Genomic DNA, 9118 nt, shown 5'->3' on the forward strand with positions numbered 1-9118 from the left:
GTCTCCGCGGATGTCAGCCGTGAAGTTTAGACTTCCAAATCTGACCTGATGGCCAGGGGCGTAGCTTTCGATCTGCTCCAGATGGCCAAGCGAATTGGCCCGCGGTGTGTAGCCGCCGAATACGAAGATCTGTCCGGGGAGAAAAGTCTCACCCTGGACTGCGTCGTTGTTGATGATTGAAGGAGCCATCAAGCCTATCAGTGACGACACAGAGGAACTCTCAATGAAAGCACCAATGTCGGTGTCAAAACCGGCGGATCTCGGGTAGGGGGTCCCGAACTGTGCGTCTAGGCGGATGGTAACAGGAGACAAGGGACACGATGTTTTTACCCAGGTTCGGGCCCTCTCGATGGAGGTAAAACGCTACTCCTGCTTGATTGATATTGATGATATGGGTAGTACAAGAGATGATCTACCACGAGATCAAGGAGGCTAAACCCTAGAAGCTAGCCTATGGTATGATTGTTGTTCGTGATTGTTGTCCTACGGACTAAAACCCTCCGGTTTATATAGACACCGGAGAGGGCTAGGGTTACACAGAGTCGGTTACAATGGCAGGAGATCTACATATCCGTATTGCCAAGCTTGCCTTCCACGCCAAGGAAAGTCTCATCCGGACACGGGACGAAGTGTTCAATCTTGTATCTTCATAGTCTTGGAGTCCGGCCGATGACGATAGTTCGGCTATCCGGACACCCCCTAGTCCAGGACTCCCTCACCGCCCATCCCACGTCGCCCGCCACCACCGTCTTACCGCTGGGAGCCGACTGCTTCCCACCCCCGGCGCCCCCTACCACACAGCCACCCTCGACAAAGAAGCCACCTCGCCGCCTAGCCAGATCCTCACCGGCACGCTCGTCAGACGCCGGCACGCTCGTCGGGCGCTGGCAGGACAGCTAGCTGGTCCATGCGTGCCGCGACTCCCTTCGTCGGCCGTCTCCTTCGCCGATGCCCGCAAGCTATTCGACAGTTTGCCAAGGTACAAAATGGACTCCGTCGACGAGTTCTTTTTTCACAATTTCCTTTGCGACTCCAATGATTCGTCCTCCGATGACGAGGAGGAGATATTGGCTGCCGTGTTGGTCCATCACCACCTCAACAGCCAGCGGCCATTGTTCCGTGGCTCCATTCCGGTCCACCTTCCGACGTTGAATCGCAACCGAGAGAGCGGACATTTCCTTCTTTGGAAGGACTACTTTGATACAACAAACCCGTTGTTCAAATATCAGAAATTCCGCCACCATTTCCGTATGAGTAGGCATCTTTTCAACCGTATTAGAGAGGGGGTGGTCGGCTATGATGACTATTTCGAGTCCAAAGAGGATGCCGTTGGCAAGATTGGTTTTTCCTCTTATCAGAGATGCACTGCCGCCATCTGAATGCTTGCATATGAAGTGCCCGGTGATCTCATTGACGAGTACGTCCGTATGAGCGAGTCTACTTGCCTAGAGTCCCTGTATAAGTTCTGCAAGGCTGTTATTGCTGTGTTTGGCCCTGAGTGCACTGTCATACTTGAGGTCGTAGCGTCTCAAGATCTCTGGATCTGTCACTCTTTCTTTGGCATGGCCGGATCACACAATAATATCAACGTGCTTCAGCGCTCGCCGGTGTTTGTTAGGCTTGCCGAAGGCAACAATCCACCGGTGAACTTTACTGTCAACGGCCACACCTACGACAAAGGATACTATCTGGGTGACAATATCTATCATCAGTGGACCACTATTTTGAAGACAATACCCAACCCTGTCGGAGAGAAGAGGAAAAGATTTTCCCAAGAGCAAGAGAGTGCTAGGAAGGATGTCGAGCGTGCCTTTGGTGTTTTGCGATCTTGATGGGGCATCGTTCGGTATCCTGCTAATACCTGGAGCATGCAGAAACTGTGGGAGGTGATGACTGCTTGTGTGATCATGCATAATATGGTCATAGAAGACGAGCGCTCGGAACGTTTGTATGATCAAGGGTTTCAGTTTCAGGGTGAGAATGTTGTGGCTGAGCATGGAGTAGTGGCAATGTTTGAACAGTTCACCCAATTTCATAAAGACATGCGTGATTGGGAAACTCACGTGCAACTGCAAAATGATTTGGTTGAGCATATGTGGGTTCATGTTGGCAGCCAATAGATGTATCTTCTTTTATTCGTTTGCAAAACTATGTGAGACCTTTTTATTTTCATTTGGCTTGTAATAAACTATGCTATTTTATTATGTCCAAAACGATTTTATTTTGAACTATACAATCATGAAAAAATAGAAGGGCCATGCAGCCACGCCCGCACATATAGGTCGGCGCGTTGGGCGCCCTGCCGACCGATATCTAAAACAGGGCGGACGCCGGGTTGGCGGCCGACCCAAACGGACAAAAAGCGGACGAAATCGCCGTCCATTTGGGTCGCCCATTGGAGTTGCTCTTGGTTATAAAAGGTAAGACAAAGAGATAACTATCATAGTACATTATTTTTTATTGTCTTTTCTAAATTATCCTGTGCCGAACTTAAGATAAGACAGTATTGCCCTTAGTAAACATCAACTTATGAAATCAAACCTAACGCTCCGGTTTTTCAGCCTTTCCAGAACCCATAAACATAGGCCAAACCGGTAGCCGCCGACCCCGTCCAGCTCCTCCACCCTGACATACCGGGTCTACCGTCAATACCAACCCTGACTCGTGCGCAAGCGCGTCGCCGTCGCGGAACCTAACCTTCCTCCTCTCACGCGAGGACACAACCCGACCCGCTGACACGTGGGCCTGGAACGGTGTTCCCTCCACCGTGGCCCCTGGCTACACCGAGCGAGTGCGGTGCGCCTAGGAGCGCCAGCGCGGTGGGTCCCGGGACTCTGCCAACCCCCCGGGCCAAATAGATCGGTACGGCCACGCGTTCCCCTTCCCCTCTCGCAGTCTCGCCTCTCCTCCCCTCCCCTCCCCTCCGTCGCACCCGCGCACTCCGCCCGAGCTCCCACCCCACCCCGCCTCCTACGCCTCTCGCGGCGCCCCCGGCCTGGCCTGCGCCGGCGGCCATGGACACAGAGTACGGCACCTCCTCCCCGTCCCCGCCGACGCGATCGGACGGCGCCTCAACTTTTGGTGGTTTGTTAATCTTTTCGTCGTTGGGTGATCGGCTTACGGGTATTGTTCCCGTGCAGGTGCCGCGGGCCGCAGCAGGGCGGCTCGTCGTGCTGGGCGACGGGCGCCGCGGCTTGGAGTTCATCGCAGCAGAAGCGCCAGCGATGCGAGGTAATTTCGCACGGTTCCTCCGGTTCCGTTCGTTCCGCGTTCCCCAGTTGATTTTGGGTTTTCTCCGCACCGGACGCGGTGCGCGGCCTTGGAATTTTCGCGTGCCAAGTCCCTACGTTGCGCCCGAGGTGTCGCGTTTAGGGTTTTGTTCAGTCGTAATTGGGGTTTTTATGCGGTGAGAAGCCGCGATCTCGACGCTAGGGTTTCGAGTTTTGGCGGAAATTTAGGAGGGTTTATAGGTCTTTATTGGGGTTAATTTCTTAATTTTGTCCGGGATTTGAGGGGTTTGTGGATGCGATCTTGCGGCGCCTTCCCTTTGTAAGGTCGATTGATGCAATGCCGGTCATAATTGGCTTGAGGTCTACGACCAATTCGATCCGATTGAAGATTTTAGGGGTGTCGGTGCCATCTGCATGCCATAAGTTCTGATCTTTGTGTGTTTCTGTTATTCTGATCGGCTTTTCTGTTATTTCTTATCTTATCTGTATGGTACAGATCATGAGGATGTGATATCCGTTTAATTATGTCACAAACAATACTAATTAGACATCACAGAGTTAATTGCAGAATGAAGTACTCTGCTAGTTTTAGTTTCACCATACAACAGCATAATCACTTCTGTTTTCTACTGACATGTCACTATCTAACAGGGTTCTTCCAGCGACCAAGTTGGATCCAGCACAAGTGCTTCTGTGCAAATGTCTGAATCAGAGCTACCAGATACTGATTACGCAGAAAATGAGGAAGAGGATTACTATATGGATGATGATGATGATGATTGTGATGATGAAAACGGCGATGACTCTGAATATGAATTCGATGAAGCTGACTTTAATCAGCAGCTTGCTGATAGATTTGATGATTTAGATCTGCCTCCAGGTGTCGAGGCTACTGTACCATGGCTGCAGAAACTTGCAGCCAATGACGAGCAGGATGGAGCGTCAGATGAGTTAGTTGAGGATGAAATTACAAAGAAATATAAGGCATTTCAACAATTCTACACTGTTCAAAATTTCTCTGACCACCATTATGCTAATAAATCAGTGGGGAAGGTAATGTGTTGAATTAATTGATTTCACACATTATGTTCATTTTGTATACGAATCCCTTCTTAATTTATTTTATTCTTGCGGAGCTTGTGATACTTCCGTCTTATTCCATGCATATTATTTCAGACAAGCAGGGAATGGGCAAAGAGAATTCAACATGACTGGAAACTTTTGGAGAAAGATCTACCAGGTTAGCTGTTAACAACTCGGTTTCTCTCTTTAGTTTTCTGTAAGTTAACTATTCAGTTTTACCAATAATAAATGGGACAAAGGTATATTCCACTTAAAGTTTAACCTAGCACCTCCATAACACTCTGGCGAACTAGATTTTCTCTAGCCAACACAATTGGCTCTACTGCCTGCACGCATCTTTTGTCATGTTCTTATGAGTGCCCGAGGTAGAAATTTAGGTTCTTGGGGCACACGAACCATAACCCCTTTAGCCTACTTAAGGCTCATAAAGGATGTCAGTCTTTCAAGCTTATCTCGTAATATAATGCATGCATGGAGAGTTAATGTACATCTTTTGACCTATTCAATTCTCCGTGCTGCACATTTAAGTATGTCTGCACAGGGTGCACAAGACCATCATCCCATTATTTGATAGAAGTATAATATTGTAATTTTTATGTGGCTTTCTCTATTCTATAGGTTTCTTAATCGTTTTATCTGATTTAAACTACTTAAAAATGGATGTATTCATTGTTCTTGTGATATATTTACACACTTAGGATTATAATCTTCGTAGAACTGTCAATTTATGGAAGCATTCTACTTTATGCTCTAAGTTTATTAAATATCTCTGTACAATCTTAAGATTTTGGAGTGAATTCTGAAATCTATTAGATATGGACTTGTACTTAATGTTAATCTAGTGTGGCTAAAACAATTCAATGATTTGTTTGGCATCGGTTTTGCATAGCTATGTACTGAATGACTAGTGAGGCTTAAATAGCATAGTTGGTTTCTAATACTCAGTCAACGCCGTGAGCCCTAGAATCTTTCATCCAACAGTGGGGCAATAACACCAAAATAATACGTAAATGAATTTTAGGTCTGGATAAATAATCAAATCCTACAGCTAATCAGCAGCTAAATTTGCTCTACTGAGATTTAGTTAATTCTCATTTGACTTAGCACTAGCAAACGGATTGATATTATGAAGTTGAGCAAACTATGGCTTATTTATTGCACCTTTTCAGTATACTTTCTCAAATCAGAAGTATAAATTGTGAAAACTACTCTTTTTTGTAGCTTCTATCTTTGTCCGTGTTGCTGAAGATAGAATGGATCTTCTTAGGGCTGCGATTATTGGCCCTAAGGGAACACCCTATCATGATGGTCTATTCTTCTTTGATGCACATTTTACCTCTAATTATCCTTCAGAGCCTCCGGTACGTAAGCTTCCAGCATTTCTCTTTATGTGATTATTTTTGTCATTTTACTAAAATGCTTAACATTGATGGTGCTGCAGTTGGTGTATTACCATTCTGGAGGGCTTCGACTTAACCCGAACTTGTATAATTGTGGAAAAGTCTGCCTTAGCCTCCTTGGTACCTGGAGTGGTAGTGGTTGCGAGAAGTGGAACTCAGCTCACTCAACCATGCTGCAGGTGCTCGTGTCCATTCAGGCTCTCATTTTGAATGAGAAGCCATACTTCAATGAGCCGGGATATGCAGGCTCTGCGAATACCGCAACTGGACAACAGCATTCTGTAGAGTATAACAAGACCACATTTCTGCACTCCTGTAGGACTATGCTGTATTCACTTAGAAGGCCTCCGGAGGTAATGTTTTGCTATATGTACCTACAGTTCTGGCGGTTAACGGGCAAACACAAAATAATAGTCTCTCTCCTGTCCTTTTATGCATGCTGAAATAAGAAACTTACTCGTGACATGCTAGACTATTAGAGATTAGCCCTTTTATGTCCTCAAATTTCTGAATCTTCCTGTGGTTTACTGCATTTGCTGCTGTTATATGCTTGAATATGCTATATGAAGGTTTGTTTCATCATCAATGTTCTAAAACACAGTGACCGGTATGCGCTTGGTCAGCCCCACCTTGTAGTGGGCCTTTGGGCTTGTTCCAGTTTAGGCCTAAATAAGCAGCCAGCCTTGTACATGATGACCTGAGTAATGCAATGCCTGGTTACTCATTTCTTCGTATTCTTAGTCGGCAAGGGCAGCTTGATACCTACTCCCTCTGTTCCGATTTACTCGTCGTGGTTTTAGTTCAATTGAACTAAAACCACGACGAGTAAATCGGAACGGAGGGAGTAGTATGCATACTTGACTGAATAAATGGAGTCTTAGAAAATTTTTGGTATGCAAAGACGGCCATCTATCTACAGAACAAAATGTTAAGTACTAGAAGATAGGAATGTAGGATGTGACATGCCGCAGCTTCTTTTTTGGACAGACCAAACATATTATAGATTTATAGCCAAGGGAAAGAACGTGCAGGTCTGCTGAGTATTCAATATTATTCTATCCTGATTCTGGTTTAATAGTATTTTATCCTGGTTCTGTTACTATAGAAAGAGATCATTCTGATCCTGACTAACGGGAAGGGGCTTCCTATGTGTTAAGTTTTAATTTAATTTTGCAAGATGACAGCCCTGATTCGTAATTACCAGACAGTTAAGTAACATAGAACTCTATTATCTACTGCTGTTTAGTAACCTTCCTTTGTTGTTGGCTCTACTTGCAGCACTTTGGAGACCTTGTCGCCGGCCACTTCCGGGAACGTGGACGCACCATTCTGGCAGCATGCAAACACTACCTAGAGGGTAACATGGTTGGATCGGAGGTCCCCGAAGAGGAAGAAGCGGAATACGACGGCACTGGAGCATCTAGCAGCAGCAGCAGCAGCAGCAGTGTACCAAAGAAGCAAGAAGTGTTGAGGGTGGATCCTCTGGGTAGGCGCACTCAGTTCACTGACAACCTCAAGACGCTGTTCGAAGATCTTCTGATGGAGTTCAACGTGAAGGGCGCTGACACTAGGAAGTTCCTGGAAGACAAGGTGAAGAAGAACCTGCCCGCAGCCTGAAGACTGCGTGCGCGGGTAGGAGATAATTTGCCTGGTAATGGGGGTGATAGCTGCAGGCTCCGTAACTAGAAATAGGTAACAAGGTGGTGGTAGTAGTTTGCTTTCCTAAGTGCAGGGAAGGTTTTGTAGATAGTAGCTACTTTCAGTAATTGTTGGAACTCGAACTTATTCACCGGAGGAATGACCTGAATCAACCGAGTGCCGATTCTGACGGTACCGTATTCAAGTTAGGCATATATATTATATTATATTATACCTAAAGCGTATTTTGCAACTCGTACGCCAGATGCATAGTTGAATGCCCCTGCTCCTGCTCATTGCATCAGTGCTGATGAGTGGATAATCCGTTGCTTGTTCCATAGAGCTACCTTATCCTGGGATCTCTGAGCCGCAAGTTTTCTGCTTTATGGGAGAACTGTGACACGTAAAGTCCTACTTTGCTAGCTTCACGGTGTGCAGATACTATTATGAAAACCCAAATGATAACGTCCACATGTGCGGCATATTTGCATCTTGATCCACGTTGATTTTGTTTTGCATGAATCGTAATGGAATCTGTTAGAATTTGAGCGCCACGTGATCATTATCGTGTGTGTGGGCGTTAGAGAGTTCGCCCACATGCCCCGCAGCACGTGGTTTGTCAGCTGTGCTGTGTGAGCGAACTAGTTTCTGTCCACATAATCACCACCTAGTTCACGCGCGTGTGTGCGAACAATTTTTCGCACACATGGCACTCGTACGTTGTTGAACGGCAACTGCAGGTGCGCATACATGGCAACTAGGTAAACACATGGCAACTATGATTTGTTGCTAGATGACTACTGCAGATGCGCATACGTGGCAACCAGATAAACACACATGACAACTGTGATTACTGATACATAACAATTATGGTTGGACCACACGTGGCAACCAGGTAAACATACATGGCAACTATGATTTGATTACATGTGGGAACTACCATAAATTAGACATAGTTAACCAAAACAGAGGGAGTTTTCATGATTTTACAGCTACATTTGTCATCTCAGATAACTACATCTGCCATCCCTGATGGCAACTAAATCGTCATCCCGCGGGTACCTAACGTAGCTGCGCCAGGACGTGTGGGCAGATTTGCTTCGTGCCACACGCGCGGGATGGGGATGAGTAGTATTTGTTGGGCGTGTGGCACGAAGTAGCTGCGCCCACACGTGTGGGCAATTCTAATATTCGCCCACACACAGACCGTGTGGGCTGGCTCCTACTCACGCCACACACGATGTGTTGACGAATGTCTAATATGCCACACGTATGGGCGAGGACCCTATGAAAAAAAGCGGCCGTGAAAGTCCGAAAGGAGCACCTTTGGAATGGAAGATGCAGGTGCGGCGCGGCTGCCGTGTGGCGATGCCCAGTCCGACGGCAAAGGAAGGCTGATGCTTGCTGGGCGGACTGGCGGCTCCATCCGGTTTAGCATTGCGGCTCTACTGTCAGGCTGTGCTGCCTCGTTCATGCTCAGCGTCTGTCTTGCCTGGGCCCAGGTGGATCCATACTGGCAGATCCAGGGACGCGGGGAACCACCTGACTGCCCGTGCCGCCGCCGGCGATGCTTGCCCATCCATTCGTGATACGTCCAGCCTCGACGTACACTGGCGATGATCGACTAGAGTGCAGTCAACCAGCCTACGTGCATCCTATTCAACGACCAAAATTTTTACAGCACGACCAGACCACACGCCACGTGCATTCTATGTAGCCGCGTCAACAACCATCAATCTCTTTTCTCAAACACAAGTCATTTTCATT

The 9118-nt window shown here is 47.0% G+C and overlaps 1 protein-coding gene across 1 annotated transcript; it reads left to right on the plus strand.

Moving 5' to 3' along the window:
* Window positions 1-2902: 2902 nt before the first annotated feature.
* Window positions 2903-7591, plus strand: LOC119275567 (probable ubiquitin-conjugating enzyme E2 26). The gene is made up of 7 exons (XM_037556435.1): window positions 2903-3025; window positions 3141-3231; window positions 3882-4283; window positions 4407-4470; window positions 5535-5674; window positions 5755-6066; window positions 6992-7591. Exons 1-7 carry the CDS (start codon window positions 3015-3017, stop codon window positions 7328-7330), a joined length of 1359 nt encoding a protein of 452 aa, XP_037412332.1. The 5' UTR covers window positions 2903-3014; the 3' UTR covers window positions 7331-7591.
* Window positions 7592-9118: the final 1527 nt, after the last annotated feature.

This window comes from Triticum dicoccoides, chromosome 3B (genome assembly GCF_002162155.2).
Source record: "Triticum dicoccoides isolate Atlit2015 ecotype Zavitan chromosome 3B, WEW_v2.0, whole genome shotgun sequence".
Lineage (NCBI taxonomy): Eukaryota > Viridiplantae > Streptophyta > Magnoliopsida > Poales > Poaceae > Triticum > Triticum dicoccoides.